The sequence below is a fragment of the Lingula anatina genome, chromosome 1 (genome assembly GCF_051362555.1).
Source record: "Lingula anatina isolate TDL-2025a chromosome 1, LinAna3.0, whole genome shotgun sequence".
Lineage (NCBI taxonomy): Eukaryota > Metazoa > Brachiopoda > Lingulata > Lingulida > Lingulidae > Lingula > Lingula anatina.
In genome coordinates, this window is record NC_141767.1 from 23,048,466 (window position 1) to 23,074,942 (window position 26,477).

At 33.4% G+C, this 26,477-nt stretch overlaps 3 protein-coding genes across 6 annotated transcripts in view; 2 read left to right on the forward strand and 1 right to left on the reverse strand.

The window, feature by feature from the left end:
* Window positions 1-18,232, reverse strand: part of LOC106152297 (epidermal growth factor receptor substrate 15-like 1) — a 43,403-nt gene extending 25,171 nt beyond the window's left edge. For 2 of the 4 annotated variants that reach the window (XM_013525816.2, XM_087001989.1), the window contains exons 1-12: window positions 18,162-18,232; window positions 16,702-16,746; window positions 14,130-14,219; window positions 13,761-13,904; window positions 10,772-10,834; window positions 8,812-8,895; window positions 8,200-8,301; window positions 7,625-7,855; window positions 7,140-7,312; window positions 6,380-6,536; window positions 1,735-1,860; window positions 3-82 (exon numbers count right to left, since the gene is read on the reverse strand). In XM_013525816.2, coding sequence (XP_013381270.1) covers window positions 3-82; window positions 1,735-1,860; window positions 6,380-6,536; window positions 7,140-7,312; window positions 7,625-7,855; window positions 8,200-8,301; window positions 8,812-8,895; window positions 10,772-10,834; window positions 13,761-13,904; window positions 14,130-14,219; window positions 16,702-16,746; window positions 18,162-18,191 — 1,325 coding nt within the window. In that variant the 5' untranslated portion in view covers window positions 18,192-18,232. Of the gene's footprint in view, window positions 1-2; window positions 83-1,734; window positions 1,861-6,379; window positions 6,537-7,139; window positions 7,313-7,624; window positions 7,856-8,199; window positions 8,302-8,811; window positions 8,896-10,771; window positions 10,835-13,760; window positions 13,905-14,129; window positions 14,220-14,641; window positions 14,918-16,701; window positions 16,747-18,161 lie in introns of those variants that run through there. The other 2 variants (XM_013525818.2, XM_087001981.1) reach the window with 2 other exon arrangements.
* LOC147764134 (Ig-like V-type domain-containing protein FAM187A) lies at window positions 2,933-6,202 on the forward strand. Its single transcript, XM_087001998.1, has 6 exons — window positions 2,933-3,149; window positions 3,541-3,763; window positions 4,046-4,201; window positions 4,778-5,118; window positions 5,274-5,432; window positions 5,803-6,202. The coding sequence occupies exons 1-6, from the start codon at window positions 2,938-2,940 to the stop codon at window positions 5,972-5,974; spliced, it is 1,263 nt and encodes a 420-aa protein (XP_086858124.1). The 5' UTR covers window positions 2,933-2,937; the 3' UTR covers window positions 5,975-6,202.
* A 110-nt stretch (window positions 18,233-18,342) lies between the features above and the next one.
* LOC106169389 (glutathione S-transferase P) lies at window positions 18,343-26,202 on the forward strand. Its single transcript, XM_013548844.2, has 6 exons — window positions 18,343-18,466; window positions 20,777-20,863; window positions 21,071-21,204; window positions 21,606-21,743; window positions 22,369-22,505; window positions 22,925-26,202. The coding sequence occupies exons 1-6, from the start codon at window positions 18,384-18,386 to the stop codon at window positions 23,171-23,173; spliced, it is 828 nt and encodes a 275-aa protein (XP_013404298.2). The 5' UTR covers window positions 18,343-18,383; the 3' UTR covers window positions 23,174-26,202.
* The last annotated feature ends 275 nt before the right edge of the window (window positions 26,203-26,477 follow it).

A 26,477-nucleotide genomic window follows, 5' to 3' on the forward strand; every position in this document is an offset into this window, starting at 1 on the left:
ACCTTTTCATATCTTCTATTTCTTTACTTATCATATCTAGTTCTTTCACTGCAGAGTAATCCCCTATGTAGCTCTTGCTGTCCTGCAACCAAAACACAGAAAATATATTTTAAAAAACACATCATCAATGACCTGTCAAAAGCACTCTTTCTTCTGGGATGCACAAATCTTTCTACTGAAATAAGTGAAAATTTGATATCAGAATCAAGAGTCACATAAACTTATGACATCCAATTCCTAAATTATTTCCCAATGTCTTTTTTTCACATGTCAAATTCAAAAATTCAGCTCATTTTGTAGTTTATATTTCTAACACTACTTGAAGTATTCATTTGTCCTTTTTTCTCAATTATAAGCAATTTTTTCATAATTCATATGATTTGTAATTACTAAACTATCACGTACCATCATCAAAACATCAAAGATCTAAAACATGCCTAGTAAGCTTTTTGTTTTAAAGTCTATCAATATATCATTCAAACAGCCATGCAAAGCAAAGTGTATCACTCTCATTTTCATGATATTGCATACCAAAAGATGTCATGCATAAAAAAATTCTTCATACTAGCAAAGTTCACATTCTCACATCACTAGTTTCAAGTTGATTATTTACAAAAAAAAAAAAAAAAAAAAAAAAAAAAAAAAAAAAAAAAAAAAAAAAACTATCATGCACTGTGCAGTGGTACATAATGGAAAGACATATTGGCTTATATTGGCTTATATACATGTCGAGGTGACTTTAATAGTAATTGAAATTTAGCCACTAATTGCTTGAAAAGGCTGCCTGACTCAAATTTCATTTAATCTTTTAAAATTGTGCACCTTAGAGCTTATTACATTAATAAAAAAAAATACTGGACTTTTTTTAAGTCCACATATTTTTCTCTACAACACCAAACTTTACCACACAATTACTTATAAAATTAATTTAGCTCACAAGCTTGACAGACTTGATGAAAAAAAAAAAACTGAATTGTGAACCATCAAAAACTATGGCAAATAGAGTATATAATTATATAAATTTATTTGTAATATGTACTTCACTTATTATCAGAGGTTATCCATATCATTTCACATATAAGTAAAAAAGACAAACACTGGCATAACTGTTTATAATTTTTCCAGGTAGCAGCTCAAAACATGCATATGCAAACACATAACTAAGACAGTAACAATTTCAATAAAACTGTCAAAAAAAAATCAATAACATTTGAATCCTGATGACCTCTTTTTGTGGTTTGCTACTATTGGTGAAATAAAAAATAACTTTCAATTTGAAAAGTTTGATAGATCTCACTCGTTCTTCATTTCTTTTCTCATACCGAAACTCATCAGGATTTTAAAGATAACATGCTAAAGTATCTGTAGAGGTTAGTTCTTTAAAAAATTGTAAGCTGAAAATTCAAAAATGTTTTAATAAGAGCTAAGCAAGTACCTAAACAGTTTGCTACAGCATCTTTTTTTCTGCATTACAAAATCTGTTACGTCATTTTGTAATGTTATAAGCCTATCCATTCAAATAGGAAATCACACATTTCCCATCTAAAAGACTCTGGTGCCATGTGCTAATCAAATGACTATCATGATTTGATATTACCAAGACACCAAAAAAAAAAAAAAAAAAAAAAAAGTAAAAATATAACAAAAGCAATGAAAATTTTAATATACAACAGTGAAAATACAACACAATACATATGCTGTCAGGAAATGCAGGCAATAATGGCAGAAGGTTACCATGATGGGCACAGCTGTACCCTGAATGGTATGTGATAACTGGGCACGGTGGGTGGGAGAGCCATGATATGGCTGCGTCATCTGGTACGTGGGGGACACCGACGTGACACGCTGATGTAGGTAGTACTAGAACAAAAACACAGGATGGTGATTTGAAGTAGTTGCTTTGTCTTCAGGTCACCTTTTTTAAAGAAAACACATAACAGTGCAAATCCCTTATTCTGGTCACTTGATCTGCAATACCCAAGGACTGTTGATAACCAGTTCTGAAATAAATATTACTAATCCACTGGCACAGAAATGACAGAGACATTTTCACTTGATTTTAATATAAAAATATGGCTATAAAAAACAATTAAAATTACTTTTTCCATCAAAAATGTCCTTGCTGCCACTCCTTGCACCTTCAGAACCATAGTGCTGCACATTTTTATTTCATTAGGTTGATGACAACACCAAGGGTAGCTATGTGATGTAACAATGCCCTTCTATGACTACATAAGTGACTGTTGATAAATCATTAATTGTCCTAAAATTAGGCAAACCGCTTGTGTAACAATGGCAAAGAATCCTACTCATATTACAAAGAGAAAAGACCAAAAATGCCCCATATCCAATTGGTGTAAAAGTAATGGTTGAATCAGCCAGGAGTAATGTCTTCTTATGGTACAAGAGCAAACTTTTGTGAACTTATGCTGAGATAAACTATTGATGTAATACTATCATGATCAGCAATTATCCCATAATACAACTGCAATTGTTGATATATAACAATGACATCAAATATCTCAACATCTGGACCCACTGATGTAACAATGCCAACAATTGTAACCCCATTTGTTGGTGTAACAATGACAACAAACATCCCAAAATACAAATGTAATTGTTGATGTAACAATGACAAAATATATCCCATAATACAAATGCAATTGTTGATGTAGCTATGACAGCAAATATCCCATAATGCAACTGTAATTGTTGTTGTAACTATGACAGTAAATATCCCATAATGCAACTGTAATTGTTGATGTAACTATGACAGCAAATATCCCATAATGCAACTGTTATTGTTGATGTAACAATGAGAGAATAAATGATGACACAACAATGGGTAATGCCACACTAAATGTTGACAACCAGCAATGTTTCTGAGTACTGGTTTCTGAGCAACACAATAATTTCCCATAATACACCAGTAATTCCATGACAGCAACCATCACATTTGGCCAATGTGCGACAGTAACTAGTATGACTGGTGTTATAATATTAACAACCACGATTATTCTTGTGTATAACCAGCAAGTAACTGCTTATAGTGCCTGTGAATTTGCCAAGGATGCCATGCGAGATGGCAGCACAGGGGAGGCTATTCTTTTGGAAGCTGGACAGACTATACAGCTGTCTTGCAAGCTGTGGTGAGATGGCTTATGATTTCCTTAGAAAAATTATCAGTAACTATTTTGCTACAAATAAAATAATGACAGGTTTTGTGTTTAGTCCTAAAGATTCCTTAATTTTTTCATTAAAAAATCGCTACAAAATTAAAAAGTTGATCTACAATGACAGAAATATTCATATCTTTCTAATTAAAAGTTTTGACCTTGTCAACTTATCTTTTTAATAAACCTAAACAGTTTTATTCTGAACTTATCTAATTTAATGAAAGAAATTTAGCAATTTTCTACAATCCATATCACTCACAGTGCACTTTTTCCATTAAAAAGGGGGCATAAAGATATCTACCTCACAAAAATTTGACCCTTTCAAAATAAACAAAAAATCAATATGAAAAAATTATTTTGTAAGCACAAAGACAACTGAGGGTGTTAAGTGGAAAAGAAGTCTCCTAATTAAACCTCGTGAAGAAACCATCGCCATAGACAAGGACCACTTTTTCCTGTCAGAGGACCAAAACCTGGTGGTAAGGTCTATTGGTCTGGAAGATGCAGGACAGTACAAATGTCAAAGAGGTAGTATGTTAGAAGCCTCTTATTTCATCGATGTTCTCAAGAATGAAAAAAAGACTCGAGTAAGTAATTAAATTTTTTTTCAAATGACAAAAATTTAATGAAAAGACTATGAAATAAATCTATAATTCTAATCAAAACATAAATGCTTTGAGTTCATTGAAATTTAATGCAACATTGCTGCTTTCTCTACGCTGGAATAACAGTGAAAATTATCTTAATGGTCAGTATAGAGAAGTCTTTTTAAATTTAGTGATTTTATAGCAACTTTTTACACCTTCTGGTATAAAATAGCTTAATTGCGGGGCAAAATTATTTTTCTCCTCCTTCCCTTAAACAATAAGGTACAAGATGAAGTTGAAGGCAACACAAATCCCAAAGAAGACCAAGAATTGCCTGCATTCAACCTGCTGACTTTCACACTGTGGTCTGCATGGAGTCGGTGCAGTAAGTGCGGTGAGCCAGGGTTCAAGAGGAGAATAGGAATATGTTATGTCAAGGTATGCCTGGCTCATCATAAAAATAAAAAAAATTGAAAAAAAAATTGAAAAAAAGGACCGCAAGAACAGCCTTGGAGTACTTTTTTCTATCCGATTTATATTTTAAAGACCTCCTGTCTGAAAAACGGTTGACATAATTCAAACATTGAAAGATATCTCAAGGTTAAAAAGCCAAAAGTGATAAATGTGAAAGTTTCTGGTTGGCAGGCTGACTTAAATTGACCTTACTGCAGTACCTGCTGAATCTAATGCATGCCTGACATGCATTGTCAAGATTCATGACTGAGATAGTATAATTTGCTGATTTCAATCCAAATAACTCCATTCAATTCAGTTACATGAACAAAGAGATCTTGTCTAATCTGTTGCATCAGGAATGCTTCAGTTCCCTTTAGGATAATGACCTTGAAATACTTTTAAGTATTGTTGGGCATTTGACTGGGGCATTTAAGGGAAGACCACTTTAAATTCACATATTTTTTAAGCTTATAATTAAAATAATCACCATAAGTTTAAAAGCTACAGCTCTAAATTATCAATATTGCCCTTATATCAATATTTTTCTTTTCAATACAGAAACTTGACATAAACAAGCCTGTGCTACCTCAGGAGCCTCCACGGCTAAAATATTACCCAGGTGGGGTCCCATGTCGCTCCTCCCTGCTGTCTCTGTTCTTACGCAGCCAGCGACAGATCAAAGACAGGCCGAGTGAGATCCTGATCACTTCCTGCCACATCTACTGTCCTACTCTGCCTCCTTTTAAAACCATCACAGATGAAACGGGCAAAGTGGTTGAGACCATAAACCAAGCTGAGGGGTACTTCTCCCTGAACGACATGCCCACCATCCCCCCACTTGCCAAAAGAAAGACCATCTATGAATTTATGAAGAGGAATATTATCCTTGATTGTCCACAGTGAGTTTTGTTATAACTCTTATATCAAAGTATTTTTTCTTTGCAAAAATTCCTTTTTAAAAAATTCCTTTTTTGTTAAATAGACACCCACTGTGATACCTACATTGTGCTGTTTTCATTGTTATATTATATACTAAAGTGAACCCCAATTCCAGCAAATCATCAGAGGCAAATGTGATAGTAAAATGGCAAAACAACACAGACGAGTATGACCCAACTACTATAAGAAGGCAAACCAGAGGCAGAGTGAAAATTGATGTTCAAAACAGGCTCCATATAAGAAAACTTCGGCTCACGGATTCCAGTTTATACAGGTAAATATTTGCATTCACCAAGAAAAATCAAGCAGGCCTTTTTTTAAAAGAAAATGTAACAGATATAAAATCAATAACAATCTAGAAATAAAATAAGATAATGACAACACAAAATATCAGCAGTATACTTCAAATGGAATATCGCTACATACACACTGGGGTAGCGCTAACACTCGCCAATTTAGCCAAATGCTAAAATTGACTTAAATTGGCTTAACAAAAAGGGATTGATTTGATTCATTTTAGTCAAGTTAACACCATTTGGAAAACAAATTGACAAAAAAATGATGATTTGGCTTAGTGAAAAAAATTGCTAGCGCCAACCCAGACACATGTAACCAACTGCAGAAAATCTCTGCTTGTTTTTCAGTTGCTGGGAAAAGGGTCGTTTGGTAGCCGCCATTCGCATAATAGTAAAGGAAAGAGGAAACGAAAATCTGAAAGATTATATAGTGTTGGCAGGCTTTGGTTTGGTTGTATTCTCTATAATTGTAATTGGATGTTGTCTCTGTAAGGCCAGAAACCAAAAGAGACTACGTTAAAGGCAAATAATTGTTTCATATCCTGCTGCACTTATGGTGATTAAGTTGTAATAAGAATGAAGCGACCATTAGGACAAACATGAGATATATAAGAGTATCCTGAAAACTGAAGAAAACCTCATATACATGTGAAGATGTCTATATTTGCTGCAGTGCAAACAAACAGGTCTTTCAGTATTAAAGGACAAAACTACAAATTAGCTACAATAAACTAGCTAAGCTCTACTAGGACCAAGTGCAGTATTTTCTATAATGTTAATTATGTTTTTATACTTAATTTTCTATCATTTAATAAACATGTGGGCAAGGAGTGGTCTACTAAATGCATGGTGCAATGACTTTGTGCTAAATAATATAATATAATACAATACAATACACAAAACATATATATAGGGAAACACTCACCAAACTTCCAGACCTCTCCCTCATGGAAGGTGGGATCATTTCTGGGGCAAGTGTTTGTGGAGGTTCAACACCATTCAGTTTCTGCTGGATCAAATGCATGGCAAGAGCAAACTGGTCGCTGTTCAATTTCCCTGTCCCTTTAATGTCACATAACGTCCTGGTAATAAAGAAAGCAATCGTGAAAATGCAAATTGTATTCAATAACCACATAAAGTGACCAATGAACAAGCTTTTCATATTACAATTTTTAAATGTCTCAAAAAAGTACAAATACTGCAAGTCTGCAAGGAATAACATATGAAAAAAAAGACTAAATTTTGTATGGTCAAATGAAAAATATTAATAATAATCATAAACTGTAGTCTGGATTAATTTCTACACTGTATTGCATAAATGTATGAAATTATGACTTTAATATAAGATTACTTGTCAACCAGCTCGTCAATTTGTCAACCACTTTGAAGCCTGAAAAATTAAGCACCAGCAGAAATACACCACACAGCAAAATTAAGACATTCACTTCAACTAACACACTCACAAATGAATAACATATGAAACTGGTTACAACTACGGAAATTAAACATAAATGAATACTTTTCAACCAGAAGTAAAATCACTCAGGAACCTGAAACATTAAGCACCAGCAGGAAAAAAATCACAAACAGCACAATTATCATTCATCTGAACTAACACACTGAGAAAAAAAAAGAAATCGATGCAATTTCATTGTCATCTCAACTAACACAATGTGTTTTCTTACCATATGTGTGCTAAGACCTGCTGTGACAGCCCACTCTGGATGAAAATATCCCGCACCTCCCCTCCCAGGACAAAGCCATCCATATCCTTATCAGCTGTCTTGAACAGTGCTTCAAATTTAGCTCTCTCTGCTTGGGGTACGACCCAGGGAAGCTGAGGGCCAGGACTTGTCATCTGAAAGTGGATGTTTGAAGAGAAATTAAAATATTCAATAAATGAAAATGAAAAATGCTTGAGAATAATGAACTCTAGCTTATAATTGAATACAAACTTGCATAAAACTTTCAATCCTAATTTGACATGACCATCCAGACTTTTGAAATTGATGACAGATTGAAATTTCTTAAAATTGTAGCTGTCATTTTAGCTTTTATAAAAACAATTACCTCTAACCCTTTCAGACCCTTTAAATAACACAACTTTGTAAAAGAAAACAACATCTTCAAATTCCAAAGAAACCTTGTCTGAGGAGACATTACACCTTACCCCTGAATGTAAGTCTGTAGAAGCTGCAGTGCTTCCCATGGCTGGACTGGACCTCCCTGGGAGCAGTGTTGGAGCCCCGCCCCCAGACATGCTGGGTAACACGGGGACAGCACCAGGAAGATTGACACCACTGTTGGCACGGCTACGCCGCTTGGAGGGAGGGACTAGATTTGTGGGAAGAGCTGGTGGGACTGGATCGTTTTCTAGAGCTCGGTACACTAAATGCATTGCCTGATTAATGGAAGGTATATGACAGCAGTTCAGAGAATTGTGGATTATAGAGAACAGATGTTTGGGCTTCATGGTAACACATGGTGAGGTTTGGATCCATATTACTGACATCAAAAATTTATACAAGCCACTTATAATATATTTGTCTAATATATCAAGAGAAAATCATGACCTTTGTCTCTTTTGGCCTCATTGGTTGTAAATATTTAGATAAAAATTACATGAAAAGCTATTTCAAAGAGTGGAATGCAACAACAATAACATGCTCTATATTTAAAATATCATATATAAGAGAAATCATCAATATAATTGGCACAGCTAAAGATGAGTTGAACATTTCTCACAATAGCAAATTCTTCTCTGTCTAACTGTCCATCTTTGTCAATATCACTGAGGTCCCACACCCTCCCCAACACATCTACAGGCAGTTTTGAATTTAACAGCATCTGAAAGCAGAGGTATCAATTTCCATTAGCAGTATTCTGCATCATTATATGCAACATGCAATAAAATTCTTTCTGTGTAAAGTACTTTGGCCTGGTCATACATGGAATTTATCTTGTTTAACAAAGTATGTCTTCATAAACCATGAGTTTCTTCAAGGTATTTAACTTGAAAAGACAGAAAACTTTGAAAAAATGGGGTCATATATATTACTGTGCCACTGTATTATATGATAAGGGCAGATTTATATGGAAAAGCCCCAAAAAGTTGCCACATTATAAATATTCAACCATACAGACTTTTTTGTTAATAATCTTTATGTGGAACTGTAGTTCATACAATACAATATAAAATGGTACATTGACATTTAAATAAAAGTGAAAGTTTTAACCTTTCCATCATAACAACAGTATTGCATTAAACTTATTCAAATTAGCTTGTTAGCATTTCCACAAACTGATTCTAATCAACTAACAAAACATGTGCCTGATTCTTAAACTGATTTCTCTTACTGGTCTGACTTTATCCCCAGAGAGCTTCCCATCAATAGGCTGGAGTCCATCAAATATCTGGTCATATTTGGCCTTTTCTGTCGTCTGAGATAGAATGAAAAAGTTTCAAGTAATTGGATATGACCAAATCAATACATTATCTAAATTTAGAACATGTAATTTCATTTCAGGTGATTATTTCATCCTAAAATGATCCCACATGTGTCTCCTTTAGTGCCATGCCACTTACTGCATTCTGGGTTCCATCATACATGGGTGATGGATCCAAACTGCTCATCATCAAAATAATTATTCCAATTAGCAAAACCGGTCACCAGAAATTATAATTATTATCAAGTGATGTCTTTCCGAATGGATCCAAACAACTGAAAAATGTGATTTTCATGAATTTAACAAATTGTCATTACATCTACTTCCATACTATCAAAAATAGCATTCTTTTCGTACCATAATACACCTTATTCACAATTCAAGTCATGGAATATGATGCTTTTTTACACAAATTCCTCAATCAGATATAAACATATGAATGTTTGATACACAAAGTGCTGCATTCAAATTACAGAAAATGTACATCCATTAGTCTATACTAACTAACCAAATGACACAGCCATTAACCAATAATTCTCATATTTTAGCAATTCTCCCCTAAGGATTCCATTTGATATATTGCATCTAATGGAACTCCCTTAGTGCAAGATGTAGATAATAACTAGAAGTCCAACCTAGTACAAAGTTTTACTATTGATCAACACAAAAGAATTGAAGCTGACAAGCGGTATCAGCAAAGGTCCTGTAGATCTTAGTCTATAAACAAAGGGCTCCCTCCACAAAAGCATAACATGATGAGACTGAAAAAAAGATTTTTCAATGAGTCTATACCATGAAGTAGTGCCTTCTCATGACATCTGCAATGACTAACCTAAAAAACATCTGAATATCTTCCTACAAGGAAGATGTCCTATGACTGAAAAGATATGAAATGCTGCTCTCTTCATTTTTCAGCCTTTTAATTTTGCCCCTAAAGAAAAAAACTGCCTGTCTCAACAATGCTACTTTTTGGGATCTCAATAACTCATTTAAAAATGTCAACATTATATACATTTATTGGGAGACTGTTCATAAAATCATCCAAGATCAATACCACTGTCACAAAACTGACTCCACATAATCATAAGCTAGCCACATTACGTAAACAGTCAAACTTAAGGGGTTTGATATGTAATAAAGGCCTACATTTGGCAAAATCAACCAAAGTCAACCAAACCAAGATCCCTGAATCCAAGTCATCCAACATCCCATGGAATATATGAGAGGCTATCAGCATGAGCCATTGCAAGCCACATATGAATAAAGATTGGGGGGGGGGGGGGGGGGGAGATTGATCTACCTGACATTTATAAGAGGGTCTTGGTCACTATACCACCTAGGGGTCAGTGAGTAACCTATTAATCTACTAATATCCAGGTTGGCTGTAAGCTAACGCTTTAAAAATATTTTAGCATTTTTTAAAAAATAATTATCACATATAATCTAGTAACCAAGATAATGCACATTTTTGCTAAACTAAGTAGGATATTAACATGGAAGTTGGCATGGTTGATGATTAGAATGTGAATTATAATCTGGTACATGCTTCTAATTATAATGTTCCATTAAACAAAAACATTATTTTGCCGCTTTGCTGATAAAACCATAAGCCTTTCACAAAAAATTCCCTGGCATCAAATCGTAGAAATCATTGTTTAAATGGACAATTAAACGTCTTTGATAGCTGTTTGGGTGAGGGAGATCTCTTTGTAAGTGATATCACAATTTACTACCCCAAAAACCCTGCGGTTAATTCATCAGCTCGAACAAGCAAATTTGTCTTAATGTATCTTTGATGCAACAGTATAATCTGTCCTTATTGTTCATGGTAAACCCCAGAGTTTAGACTTTTTGAGACCCAAGTGCGTACCTTAATAGCCCAGTCTGCTGGAGCTGCACCTAAAGGCTGCATGGCAGGACTTGCTGGTTCTCCCTGGAACATAACATTTGAAATTATTAGAAATATGTCTAAGTGACAATGAATAATCTTGTATTTTAGTACAACGCTTCGATCATAAACTCTTCCTGGCTATACGACTATACTGTGATGTGCTCAAGTTATAAGCTCAACTTGGAAAAAAAAAACATAAAAAGGTTCATTAGGTTAAACATATCTGCCAATACATCCTACCTGAATTTAAAGTAAATGTGTAAAAATGGCATCAACTAACGAATGGTTATTCATCAGAAACCCTGAGTGTCAGAGAAATGTTACCAGCTGGCTTAACACTAAGAGATATAGACCTCAGCCACTGTCACCAGACTGACACCCAGGGTGATCACCAGCTGCAGGTAATTACGTTATTGTGTTTACAGCATACAGATGACTTACAAGAGCTTGAATCAAATCAGGTAAATGATTCAATTCCATTTTTTACACACATCAATTATTTATGCATAATATAATGTATACATTATAAAACATGATATAGCCATCTAAATAGTCAATTACCTTATAATGTACAACATGTGGTGATCATACAGAAATGGGTAAATATCCATTGTTCATTTGCAATTATTCCACAATATCTTATCTTAATTGTTATCTCATTTAAATAGATAATAATGATCAATAAATATAAATATTGACCACAAATGAGACATTACTACTATGTTATCATTGACCACTCAAGGAGTATATTCTCACCCTCACCAGCTACTATCATTCACATACAAACATACATTATTTTTAATGCATACCACACATTATTTTTCACCTCCCTTAACTACCTATAGTGACCCCTTCCTACTGACACCAGCATCAATTACCGCTGTACCGTTTATTTGATAACCTTTGACACAGTAATGACAATTGTATATAAAGCAGGATGCCATTGAAATTTTCATCTCTGCTTTAAATATGTATCAATTTCAAAACAAATAATTATGTAAAGAACATTCCTGTTCCTTCCCCTTCCTTTCCATTACTAATGTGTTCATTTAATTCACAATCTACGCCCTTCTCATTTCTTTCTGGTCAGCATTTTTTCTGCATGACCCATAAACAAAATCTGTCAGAAAAATATATTAAAAACTATTGACAACAATCATGCAAACCTACATAGATGCATTTATATATGTACATACATAAATCATCAAATAAATTTCCAATGAGACACAACCAATCATCAATCTACCTACATATGTACATAAAGCTGTAAAAGTCACACTTTTTCTGCATTTCTTCATGCTGGCCAGTCAGCAAAGAGCTATGCCCACACATGGAAGAGCAGTCAAAGAGGGAACTGCAACACCACTTACTAAGCCTGAAACACGACCACTGGAAACTCGGAAGGCGTAGTCAGGTTAATGGTGTGCAGGCTATCATTATTCCAGGCCAAAGGTGGATTCAGTTTTGTTTCTGGGCAGTTCAAAAACTAACTGCTTCTAATCTTATACTGAAATGCCCATTCATCAAGGTTATTAATTGCTCGCTTTTCAAAAAGGCGAACAAGTTCATTTATCAGTTTGCACATAACTGCTACTCACTTGAAATGGCCACAGGAAACAATTTTTTTTTTGAAAGATAAAGTCTTTACATAATGTGGCTTTGGGCTGAGTGAATAATTCTTATGACAAACACCCATGAGATCATTTTACTTAAAGTATGTTTATACGCAAAATTATGAGCTGTGAAAACAATCAAAAAGACATTTTCTACAGGATAAAATTCATAAAGTAAGATTCTAAACTCACAACAGCATTAAGGGCAACTCATTACATTCACTACTGAAAATCTTCTTTTTGTAGCCTAGGATTTAATGCAACAACTCTCCATTTCCACAGAAAATTAATACTATCTCTGCAGCTTTAATATCACTTGATAAAAACAGACATCAACTTATTTCGCACTGCTTCTCCCCTGAGAAAATGCTTCAAAGAAGCACTATTGAGACCACAACACCATGACACCCCAGGGTAAATGAAAGTATTAATCATAATCCTTTACTGCCATGAAGAAGACTACTAGTATATCACAGATCTACCTGGATCACCTTTATGTGAGAGATGATTAAGAACACACGTTTATGCAATCTTCAGCACTAAGGGATTATTGAAAATTTTTACTCCATAAATGTATGCTAGATTCTTTGAGGCTAAGCTCACCCGTGCATAAGTTTTTGATTAACATAGTCATGAACTTAATAGGGTTAGACCAGAATGTAAAAATGTATGACAAACAGACTAACAAAATGAAGATTTTAGACCCAACTTAATGTAAGCCATAACTTAATTTTTGATATGCTGACATGAAGTGTTAACGTAAAAGGCACCCTTGCAATCTGACATAAATTTTTTTAAAAAGGAAAAAAATGAAAAATTGTACATGCATGCCTCTCTACTACCTTATAGGCTATGATAGCCACATGCATCTGCATCAATGTTCAATGACAGTAGAGTTTTTAAACCAATCAACCACCCCCTCACCCCCAATATTCAGCTTCAGGAGACCTGACTGGATGACATGCTTGAATACTTGGAATAAAGCACCCACTCAATTCATTTTCCATCTAAAATATCTGTATTTTTGAAATACCCCAACTGGTCATTGCACTGCTATAAATGAAAATGTCTATTCCCAAGGAATACTACTAATTTGCCCTAATTACAACTTTTTGCTTTAAACATTTCATTCATGGTACAAAATTCTAATATAAAGATGTAAGTACTGATATAGTACTCTAATAATGTTTGCACAGCACTTATCAGTTTGGAAAATCACATATTATATTACTACTGACAATATGAGTTAACATCCATTTTGAACAAAACAGTCAAGCCACTCCCCCCCAAAAAAAAGTTTGCTTTTTTTAAAAAAAAAGAAAGCTTTCTAAGAAGCGAAAAAGTAGGGTACGTACCATTTTGGGGGGTGGCGTATGAGCACCTATGTTGGCCATAGAGACTTCTAATCCATTCTGAGCCATGGCAATGAACTTTAAGGCCACAAAAAATGCATGCTTGTCCAGGTAACCCTTTCCTGCGGGGTCTGCCAGATCCCAAATCTATAGAGAAAGGAATTTTTTTAAAACTTATGATTTATTTCAGTATTGTTATAAATTGGAATGCTTAACATTTTTATACTGAGTAAAAAAGGAAAAAAGTTCATTTTTCAATTTTATAATGCTAGATGCCATATTCAGTAAAGTTAAACTACATTAAGTTATACACATCTATGCAAATCGCACGGGCAGTTTTAACATGCATCTGTCAATCAGGACTATATTCACCTGTGAGAGTGTTTTTTCTTTAAGTCCAGACTTCTTCATAAAATTAGCTGCTTCCATGGCACCAACAGCACCAGTTCCATTACTGTCAGCCTGGGGAAATCAAGAGAAAAAAATTAATATTAGTTACAATTTAGGAACTGCACTCGGTGTAATTAGCACATAATCATACTCTATTTACTAACAAATTCATCATCTATTAGCAATTATAGTTCAACTAAAATGTTTTAAATATATGTATGTAGTTAATTACAGATCCCAATTTCATCTTTCTTTATACTGCATTGAAGGTGATTTGTATATTTTCATAAAGTCATACAACTGTTCTGAGGCAAACTGTATAAGGTCTCAAATAGAAAAATGTACTTGTTAATATTGTTTTATACAAACATACAGTTTTATTACATATTTCTGCAAACAAATGACAAATCAAATGCAAGCATCAGTTAAACACTATTGAACATTTGCAAAATATGAAAAATGACAGAGAATCTGTATTCTGCTGAGACATTTACCTTTTAAATGTCAATTCTCTGTTTGGGTATGTGCACTTTAAATTGGCATGCAAGTGATTTATTGCTTATAAAATATCCTGTTATTATCTGTATATTCAGGATGTAGGTCTTCTTTGTGGTATAGGTTATACATAACGTGCCAAGAACACGCCAGCCAGCTCTGATGAAGCAATGCCGTCTTCCTCAGTTATACTTCTAAGTAATCCATAAAGATGTGTGTGACTCACCAAAATTCTTGAATCAATAAGGTGTACTAGTACACAATTTTTACAGGAATTAACAAACACAGGTTTTAGAAAACTTTCCCTTCTTTGGTAGCTAAGGAAACTAAGTTCAGAGCAAACCGATTTCCCAAGGAAAAAAAAAATTCTGATGCACACAATATAATGACCTTTTTTTCAAAATAGTCTCAAAATACTCAATATTTGGTATGATTGCAATATCACTTGGAATGATTGCCATACACTAGATATCAGAGCCTGAGGTCTATTATCTGAACCCCTTACTTTGGCACACAGAGGACTCCTGCAGCTTGCAAGATGACTGTCCATCAGTCAATTATTCATCATCCATAGCAATAAAACGAGATCGTTTATGGTAGTTTTAAGTAAAATTTCTGATGAAAGAAGTTGTATCAGTTATAACATTTATAAATAACTTTAAACATAATTCAATGGACCAGCCATTTCAAAGTCAGAAGGGTTTAGAAAAACTAGTAATTAAAAAACTGCCTATGACAAAATCAATTCTAAACTGTACCACAAATCTTTTAACCATAAGTTGTCCAGCCTTGCAGTCTTCTAGCCCTGGCTACTGACAATGTTAAGCCCTGCTTCAAGATTTCAATTCATTTTTTTTTCTTTTCGTTTATCTTTTACTCAGTGTAAGTGCATGGAAGCAACTGAGGTAAATCAAGCAAACCCATAAGAAACTAAAATACATGATACCTTTAGATTATAAAATGATGTGCCCAATCTTGTAAAACCTACAGGTATGAAATTTACTATGACGAATTAAAAAAGAAATTGAAATAATATTGTGACAATAATTTATTTCATGATACAATTTTTAATTTCAATAATTTTATCAGATCACTCATCAGAACTTCATTTAATAATAAATGTGGTTACAACATAGATAACCTATGTACTGAGTATCTATCCCTATGAACACATGGTAATGGACTTAGCTCCAAGCATTTGAATTGCCAAATAAAATTGTTGACATTATCTTTGCTAATTTGGACTAAGTCAATAACCTAAGCAGTGATATATGAAGAGGCAAATAAAAGCCAACCCATACACTCTCACATTCGTTACAACTCAAAACCTAAAAAGATAATGTACAAATGTAGATTATAAATGCAAAATGCACATTAAACCTTAGTTTTCCATGATACACTGAGATAAGCAAAAATTCTGCTCTTGAGACAAACAGAATGCTCTTATAATCTTTTCTGGTATTGGACAAATAACAGCATGAGATCCCTTAACACAGCTAGATCTGTTTTAAAATCACCCAGAGAATGATTTACCAAAAGCTTTGGCTCTGCTGCCTGTCCCTTAGGCGTAATTTGGCTCATATACACACTTTTGAGTATAACTAACAAATACCATACTATGTAACGGTATTGATCCATTCGCTGTAATGCTGTACACATACAATTCATAAATATAACATCGAACATACTGTCTGTGTCTGTTGTCTAAATGTAACACATAGTATTGCCTTTAACATTTATTATATAAACAACAACATTTTTTTCTAAACCAGTGACATATTTTCCAAGTTTCTTTTTCGCGTGACATCTTTCCAAAGCACTCTAAGAATGATGGTTTACTATACAGTAATAGTTGTATCCACCAGTCAAATCCACAATCATGCAAAGCTCTCTTGCGTGTGTGCTGGGAATGAGGACATATGATATCATCCTACTAGACAGTGCATGGCTTGTGTATGATTAAAAATTGACATACCTTTATTTACTAGAACTTGATATCTGATAACCTTCATGATCTCATATTTTAATACTTCATGTCTAAACCATTCCAGATACATACCTGTTGAAAATATGCTTCATAAGTAGAACTGTGTGCCCCAGCAACCTAAAATATAACATATTGTATTTTTGTAACTAAATGTTCTGTACATGAGCACCTGAAAAAGAAACTGGGACAAATGTAGATATGGAGAACTATGATTAATAAAGTAGTTATTCTGAATGCTGAAAATGAAAAGTAGGAAATGAATGTGAACCACTGAAAATTACATCTTACTATTACATTTGTGCTTTTTCTTCTCTAATGATTATTTTAAATGGACAGTATTAACCTGATGAAATAAATCTTGTGATGAAAATGTATATTAAATGCCAAGATTTTTTCCGATTTTGGTGACAGTATTGCTCATGGTATGATGTTAAAAAGGTTAAAAAATACTAGTATGATAGTATCATGTATCCATATGGGAAAAATAACTTGTGATCAAAATATCCTTACTAGTATTGTACACTAAAGGGACGGATATACATATTATAAAATACCACAACATGGCAAAATAATAATGATGCATCAGATCTTATATTGTGGCATCTTGGACAACATTTGAGATTTTTATTCTATAAAAATTCTAACAGACAGCTTATTTTTTTAAAATCCCCATGTTAACTTTTCAAAATCATAAATTTATTGTCTTTATCCTTATGTACTTGGTCAAAATGATACTGTGCAATTAAGTGTTTAAAGGGTAGCAAAAGCTGAAATCAGAAATGTCATTCTCCACTGGATTCTCTTTAATAAGCTAAAAGGACAGTTACCAACATAATATTTTAATTACACTAATTTTTTTTATCACAACATGACACTGTGAATGTAATGGGCACGTGAAAATTCAACTGGAATATTTTTCTTAGGACTTTAAATAAGCAATGATGAAATCCAATGCTATGTAAAGCATATGCTATATAATCTAATAAATGTGAAATGATGTTATGGGGCTTAATGGCAGTGGTGCCTAGCCGAAGAAAAACAACATAATTATTCCAAACAACTTTAACGACATACTGATCATTCTCACCATATGGTACTAACTTTTTGATAAGAAATGCAATCAAAATATTTATCACGATTAAATAGATCAAGCTGTACCACTTCAACACTCAATTCAAGTTCTGCACCAGTCCATTACTTATTATCCATAACATTTCCCATTTGGAGTATGTAACAAAACCGAAAAAAATAAGCATTATTTACATTGGTGAAATGGAGGATGTTCACATTCGTGGTTAATGTATTGAAAGATGAACACATGGGAAAGTGAGGATGGTATTTGCACCGTATGGGCGGGTACCCTCAGGCATCTGAGTTTAGCCTGGAATGAAGACGTGTTTGTGCAAAACTTATAACACTGTACGCCAATCGGTTGCAAATTACATTGCTCATATTCGAAAAGCTTACATCTGCATGTATGGTCATATGTCAATTAAGCCTGTGAGCAGAAAAATATTGAAAAATGTACCAACCTGGGGAAGCGGTGGGAAATTCACCGCCATGTTGAATATCGATATCTAGGCCCGCAGTGAAAGTGCAAGAATTTTTTGTTTAATTCACAATGGTTAAATCATGAAAAATATCCATATTTTGTTATTAAAATAAAACTTTTATTTTATAACAATTGGTATCCAGATATATTGTGAAAAAAATCAAAATGACAAAATTGACCTTCGGCCCGGGGCAGCCCCAGGATGGCAAGCTTGCAGCTTTTGTTTGTGGGGATCGCCGGTATTTTAGCGATTTTATACAGCGGGAAGGCGTCTTGGTTATCCAAGTAAGATTGTGCAAATGGGTGATTTAATTAAGAAAAATTTAGATAAGTTTTAATGCATTCACTATCTGTTCAATTATTTTATGTACCCCTAACATTCTGCGGCATACCCTCGTTTCCCATGTAAAGGTGTCTTGTGCCAGTAGTGGCAAATGGGATCGATTTGGGCAAAGGCAGATAAAGTACCTATATAAGAGAAGGTGCTACAGTGTGGTGAACCATTGACCAGTACCACAGGGGTCTACACTGGCAAATCGCTTGAATATTCATTTGTTTGTTGGTAACTGCATGCCCTAGCTCTTGATTATTTCTTCTTTCACCTAGGCCATTGCCAATCAATAATTTAAGAATAAAGGACTGGGTAAGGTATCCAGCTAAAGAAAGCTTCTGTGAAACAGTATATGCCAGCTGCAGGGTGGTCAACATTATATTGCTCAAATACATTGATGATTTATTAATAGAAAAGCACTATGAACACAATGGCAAGTGATACTAAAATGTGTGAATTTATTTGTTAAAACCCTACCGTGCAGTTGTAGGAACAACAGCCTGATAGACTGGATAGCATGTAAGTTTCACTATTGCTAAACAACAATATACATTTAAATGCATTACTTATGCAATACATTTCTGAGCGAGCTTAACAAATACACAAAATTTTCTATTTTGTGTATATGGTACGGCTGGTTTAAGCTTGTATCCCCCCCCCCCCCCTTTTTCATCTGTTCCTGTAAAAAGGATACAGTATATCTACTTGGTATAAAATATATCGGGTATATCTGGTGTCCGCCACTGTTGATTAGAGTTGAAAGGTTCTAATCATGGTGTAGACATTGGAATTCCAAGTATTACAGCAATTTTAAACATAAAAGCCCGGTAGTCATGCTGATATTTGTATTCCTTCTTTATGTAGCTTAGTTTTTACTTTGTGTTTGATTACAAGTGTTATATCAACATTATATCAGGTTTTCTTTATACCAATACTAAATCTTTAGTATCAATACCAAATGGGTACATTATGGACAGGTAGCCAGGACAGGTTTGATTAGTATTCTTCATTTTTTTGTAAATTGTTAACTTTGCCTGTTGTACCAACACACCTGAATAGGTGACTTCTTTTAACAGTGTTGTTGATTACACCAGCACAGTTAACTAAGTAATCTGATCTGAAAGTGAAAGCAGTAATTGCTTTTGGCTCTAATATATTTTCCAGAGAGTAATAACCTTTGGCAAAGAACATATCTTTAACAGGTGTTGGCATGTGTGCAATGCATATAAGTGAAGCAGAGCACACATTTTTCTGTAGTGCTTGAGTTGCTCATTTATAAAAGTGCAAATTTGGATTATGCAGGTATGCACATGCATGCTTGCACAAATACCCACAGACATGCAAACATGCATGCACTACCTTTGTTCAATCACATTCAATAGGACAAGGACAAAGATGCATATGTATATACATACTTCCTACAGAGGCATAGTGATATACAGACTTTACTTGAAGCATAGATGAGCCTGACATTGGCCCACATGTTTTCCCATGTAGAAAAAATATTACTAATTTAATGACCCAGCATACTGAACTGAACTTGACAAACTTCTGATTTCTTATCCAGTGTAATACCCCATACATTGATTGACATGACAAGAGTGTGCTATCCCTATTTTGTCAGGTATTTTCTACTACATTAAGACTGAATTCTGATGAAATGCATAAGGACTTCTCATAGCAAAAAGTACAAGTTAAAAAAAAAAAAAAAACTAATTGGCCACAGTCATGAAGTGGTACAAAACATATAGTTCTCACAAGTTTAGTTCTTTGGCAGCAACAGACTGTTTTCCTAACCCAGATACTTGGTGTCTGGTGTCATGTAAATGTCAAGATATCTAAGTGCAATCTTGAATTCCCCTTGAAAGTAATGCCTTGCTTTCATATTCATACATTTCCTAGGACATAATGATGAGCAATCAGTATGAGACGCACTATTTAACTGTGTCTCCCTGCAAATATGCCATTTGATATTCTGCAACATAAACATTTATAATGATTTTTCTGGCAGCCTCTTTTGTAGAATTGTATTTATTTATAATCACTAAATTAAAATGAAATTTATTTTATAATATATTTGTGAATTTGTCCATGTATGCAATAGTATTTCAAGTATGTACACATGCTAGTGCTTGAAAAGCTATTGCATACATTCAAAAAATTCACATACTATAGAATGGATTTTCAAGTTGTTAACATATTTTATATGCTTACGGATTTGACCCATAAGTTGTTATCTATATTGATTTTTTTTTAAATTTCAGAACATTGTTTTATCTGTACTATGGGAAGACTGGCTGCATGCCCCTGCCGGATCTTAGCAATGTAACACTACACTATTTTCCAGTGAGGTAAAGGAAAGCATGATTGACAACCCACTTTAAAAATTAACAAATGAAGTTCAAATTTTCTCTTATTCCAATTGTCAAAAAATAGTGCAAAAATTAATGCATGTTAAATTGAATAATTTGTTCAGTCTGATGAGTCTTAAAAACATTCAGTTCCTTTATTATTAATCCATGGACTACTGACATGTAAGTAATTTTGTGTATTTTAAGGGGAAGAGGAGAAGCCATACGACTACTTTTAACTGAAGCACAAATCTCGTACACAGAATACAATTTCAAAGATGTACAGTGGAGCAAAGCAAAACAGAAGGGTGTAAAAAATGGACAATATTTATTTGGACAAGGTAAAAGTTTTTCAGATTTCTAAGTAACTGTACATTCATTAATAGATTTGTGTACTATTTAGGAACAATTTGCAGACCTGTTGAATGGTTAAGAGGGAAATCCATAGCTATCCAATAGAACTGCTATTTATTTTGCTAAGAAGACAAAATGGTTATGAATGAAGCAAATATAACCTGTGCATGTATTGATCTGCATTAAGTCTACAGTTCACGTTATGTCATTGTACCAGTCAGTTTTGTGAGTACTCTGTCTATGTACTTGTAAACTGTATTTCTTATCTAGAAATAACCCTTTATTGCAGCAGGGATGTCTACTTTTTATTTAATATTGCAAATGTCAGAAAATCACACACATTCTTTCTTTTTCATAGGAAATCTTTATTTATTTATTTTTTTCCTAGTGCCATATTTAGAAAGTCCATCTTCAGGAGTTGGCCTCTCTCAGAGCCATGCAATCATGCACTATCTGGGCAGAACAACAGGCATGGACTGTGACTGTGATATGATGCACATGTGTGAAATTTTAGCACAAGGAACAGGTGAAGCTAATGTCCGTGATTTTGTCACTGGGGTGACTGTGACTAAGTCACCCTATGTCAAACAATTTATATTAATTTCATTTCAAATTTACTGGATTTTATATATATATATGTAAATATTTATTTATTTCTGTAAAAGTTCTGTACATGGCTGTGACCTAACATTATGTACTGTTACTCTGATGTTAAGAGTACACTAACAATTTAAAATAGATTTTTGCAAAGATTTTATTTAGACAATATTTTAGTCAAGGTATTTATACAATTACTTTGGTTGTTGGTGAAGAATACTTCTTCTTTTATTGCTGCATATTGTAACGTAATGAGTCACAGTCTATTGGTTTTCAAGACACATGACCATGGACAATATTTGAAATGATCAATTTCAGTTTTTGTTAAGCCCTTTTTTTTTCAAAATTTCCCTTTGCTTTTTGGTATATGAGGAATTTTTGGAAAAAAAATTGATGCATAGATGCCATTAAATGTTTTGTTGTTTTTTTTAATCTAAAAAAATTGTCTAATGTCTGTATAATTGCTAGTCTTGTTTACTGGTTTTGTCCTTAATGTGTAAATAGTAGTTTACTTAAATATTAACCTGTTTATTTTCACCTTATATTTTTTCAAGAGGATCTCAGGGCCAAATTGGCAGAGGTTCTGCACAACCCAGACTTCAGCCTCAAACTCAGAGAACAATACTTGAATGAAACATTACCAGTATGGTTGGGATATTTTGAAAAATTAGCACCTCCATTATCAAAACTGGTATGTGGTTAACCTGGTATTTGTAAAATGCATTGTTATTTTACAATATTGAAAAATGTGAAAAATATTTTTAAATCATTGAAAATATGTTGTAGCTTTATATAGAAGGAGGTAACTGCTTTCATTATTTAAACACAGATAAGTTTTTTATGTATCAGATTTTTCCATTAATGTATGTATATTTGAAGTACACCTACAAAAATTGTAATATTAAGCCCACATCTTGACAGTAATTTATCACACAAGGGCTTGTTTCACAAAAGTTGAAATTTAGAGGCCTACCTGAACTTTGATGGCAGTAAGCAAACCTTTAAAATTTTTTTCAACTATGCCAGATAAGATTCTTAGGGGACAGTTTTTACTCACATTTTTTGTGAGCCAAAAAGAAGTTTATTCTTTTGCATATTTTCTATTTTCAGAATGAAGCTTTCTTTGTCAATGACCGCCTCACTTGGGTGGACTTTTTGCTGTTTGATCAGCTGGACAGCAATATGGAATTTGGAAGGTTTGAGGAGTATCCTGATGCCATGTCAGTCCATGTACTAAAAGATTTTCCAAAACTTAGAAAATATTACAATCAGATGGCAGCCAGACCAAGAATAGCTGCATTTTTAAATGATACGAAGAGATTCAAGTTTGCCTTGCCCAGAAGACCAAAAGATGCATGAAAAAATCTGTTATTTTATTCTGTAACACTATATTTTAGTCTTTTATCTTAACCTGATTTAGAGTGTTTAGGTCATGAAACTGAGAACCTCTGTAGGAGTATTAGTGTTGATATCAGGTTTGGTTATGAAGAAGTTGACCAAGAGCTGCAGCGAAGCCTGAACTCCCTTCTTAATGGGATAAGGTCTTTGAAGACTAAAAAGAATGTGTTCATGGAGCCCTACCATGAAGTATGTGGCTACGAAGAATATTGTGGTTTTTCCAGAGATATATATATATATATAAGGCTGAGTGGGAATCTGCCTGGTATCCTGTTTACAGAACCCAAGGGACATCAACACTGAGGAAGAAACATTCATTTTGCACCTCTTTTTCTTTTGCTCTCACAACGATGTGACAAAATAGAATACTTATCCTTGCTGTTTAATTTTGAAATTCAACCTTATTATTGGTTATGTTTTTATTATGTACACAAACGCAGTTGTGGTTTATATGGTACACACACAACTAGAGTTGTAAGGCAAAGTTGACATGGATACTCAGTATGTATTATAAAGTATTTTATTCATTACTTTTCATATACTATGTCATATGTACCACCATTTTTGAAAACACACCCTTTTACAAGGCATTATTTATTTATTTATTGTCATAGATTATCATTTGCAAAATTACAAATTTTTGGTCTGTAGATGATATACCATCTAATTTACTCATAAAACAATATTGTAAACTCAGAACAGACTGTTTTTCAGTCAAGTACCTTTCTAGATCATAGTTAAAAATGAACCTAAAGCATAGTAGAAAAATACAATTGTAAATTATTTCAAAATTTCAGGCCATTTGCAGTAAATAATTGTCTGCTTATGGAGATTTTAAAAAAAGGGGCAACAGATTTGAAATGAGGAAGGGGCTATTGAACTATGATAATGATTGAAAACTTCAAACAATTTTATGAAGCAATTACAAAAAATCAAAATGTTAATTGCATAATGCCATATTTTTAGATTTGATTGTATCAGATACTTTTATTCCTTATTTTATTTACTGCTGATATTTTTAAGTATTGAAAAAAATAAGTATTTACTTAGACAGTGCTAATATGATGATATTCAGCTATTTTGTATCACAAAGTTCATGCTGGTGCCCTTTTTGAATAGAATGCTTTATTCTTATAATTCCAAATCAGTATTTTAGTTACTTTTGTCTATGGAAGATGAGCCCTCTTACTCTCAAAAAAATTAAGAATATAATGATACATTTGCATAGTATGATAATATTTAGTTTCAGTTGCCAGAGCAACAACAAGACGAAACAAAAACACATGGTCATTGGGTAAGCACTCTATAAGTGACAAGCAATTTGACGGGTGCATCTTCTAATATATTGCTGTATCTCACACAGTGCAAAAATACCACTGCCAGGTATGTCGTTTTACTTATATTTCTATTTTGAAGTGATAAGTCATGGTTATACACAGTCAGGGGATTGGAAATGACTGTACATATACAGTAATCACAAGGACTAGTAGATTTAAAGTTATGCTGTCTCAGTTTATTCTTAGTAGTAATTTACCTCCATTGCACCCCCTGAGTTTTACAGGATGGTTTGCCAGTGTTAAGTCTGAAATAGGCTGTTATCCATGCAGCCTTGATACAGGCACTGGGCTGTACAATTGTCAGCTTTTACTGTCTTTTGTATATTATGTAGCAGCTAATCAAAATGTATGTGGTGCATTTTTATTTAGAATGGTTATAATAACTGTAATAAGTAATACTCAGGAATACATATGAAGCATGTCTATTTTATTTTGCTTCAGTTTGGTTGTGCTCTAACATCTTTGATGTATATCCATTCAAGAGAAATGTTCCTGTGAAGCAGTTCTAGTATTATGTATATAGAAGTATATATGAATAGTTAAATACACTTAATGTAGGGTTTGAAAAACATGAAATTTGCATTAAACATTATAAAGAAGTGCATGTCAATTATAGATCCAGACTTAAATATATTGGAGAAATTCTTTGTTGTCATTTTGGGCATCATTTTATTATTATTATTATTATTATTATTATTATTATTATTATTATCACCGTATACAAGTCTGGCTAGTTTTATTTTAAATTAAGCTAGGACAATTTCTTGGACTTGGTAGGATTTAATGATATTTACTGTTGACTTGTGGCAATGTTTGCTGTCAAAGTGATGTGCAGAAGAATGGATACAGTACCCCATGTGAGATGAGTGAATGAATCTTTTTTTTTTTTTTTTCAGGGTAAGGAGCTTCGTATCAACTTTGTCTATGAATTAGTTATTTTATCTTTATTTTCCTTTCCTTTATTTTATTTTGAAATTGCAATATTTTATACTATGAGCAAAGGTAAACATGACATGTTATGAAGTGAGATCAGTATATTAGAAATGTAAGCATTTACCACTGAACTTTAAATGACAGAGGTTTTGTGCTGACTGAAGTGTTTTTATCTCTTCCAACTATGAGACAGCGGAAGCTACTTTATTTTTTTAAGAATTAAATTTCATGTCACCTCTAATGTTATATATACCTCAAGCATGCAATACATTATTTTAACAGGTTAACATATCTATTACTGCAAAATTCAAGTTGGACCTAAGAAATATGTATAGCTACACAAAACGGTGCCATTGTAATTGCACGTTTTGTAGGATTTAGATTGGCGTGAACATTTTGAATGTGATAGAAGTTTTTATGTATTGTATTTGTATATGTATTTAATAGATTATATGATTCGGTTTTGTACTAGTGCAATCCACTCAGCCCTTCTTTTCTGACGATTTTGAAGTGTCATTTTATATTAAGTTTGTTAGTAATTTTGATATTTTTGTGTTAAGTTCTTGAATTATTTGTCAACGTCCATGTAGATTTATCAATGCAAGATAAGTGTTACCTCCGTGCTTATAGGATTTTGAAAATGACTTGAGCATTTTGACAGCCAGTATTACTGTTGTTGTTTCCCTCGTGTAATGTGGAATAAAAAGAATGTAGGTGTGATTTTGTCTTCTTTTTCATATTTATACGCGTTTTATGCCTCGTATTGGTAATGATCACCACAACTCTATTCATCTTCTTACGTACAAACCGGGGTACCGTTTTTCTTTTTTTCTTTTTTTTTTTTAAGGACCCTATACATTGACCAAGGTTAAATTGGTAATGTAGAAAAGTTCTTCGCAGCTATGAGAAAGTACCAAATTCAGAATCATTAGCACGAAATTATTCTCAAATAACATTCGATGAATGAAAAACAAATAAACACACGCTATTCCGAT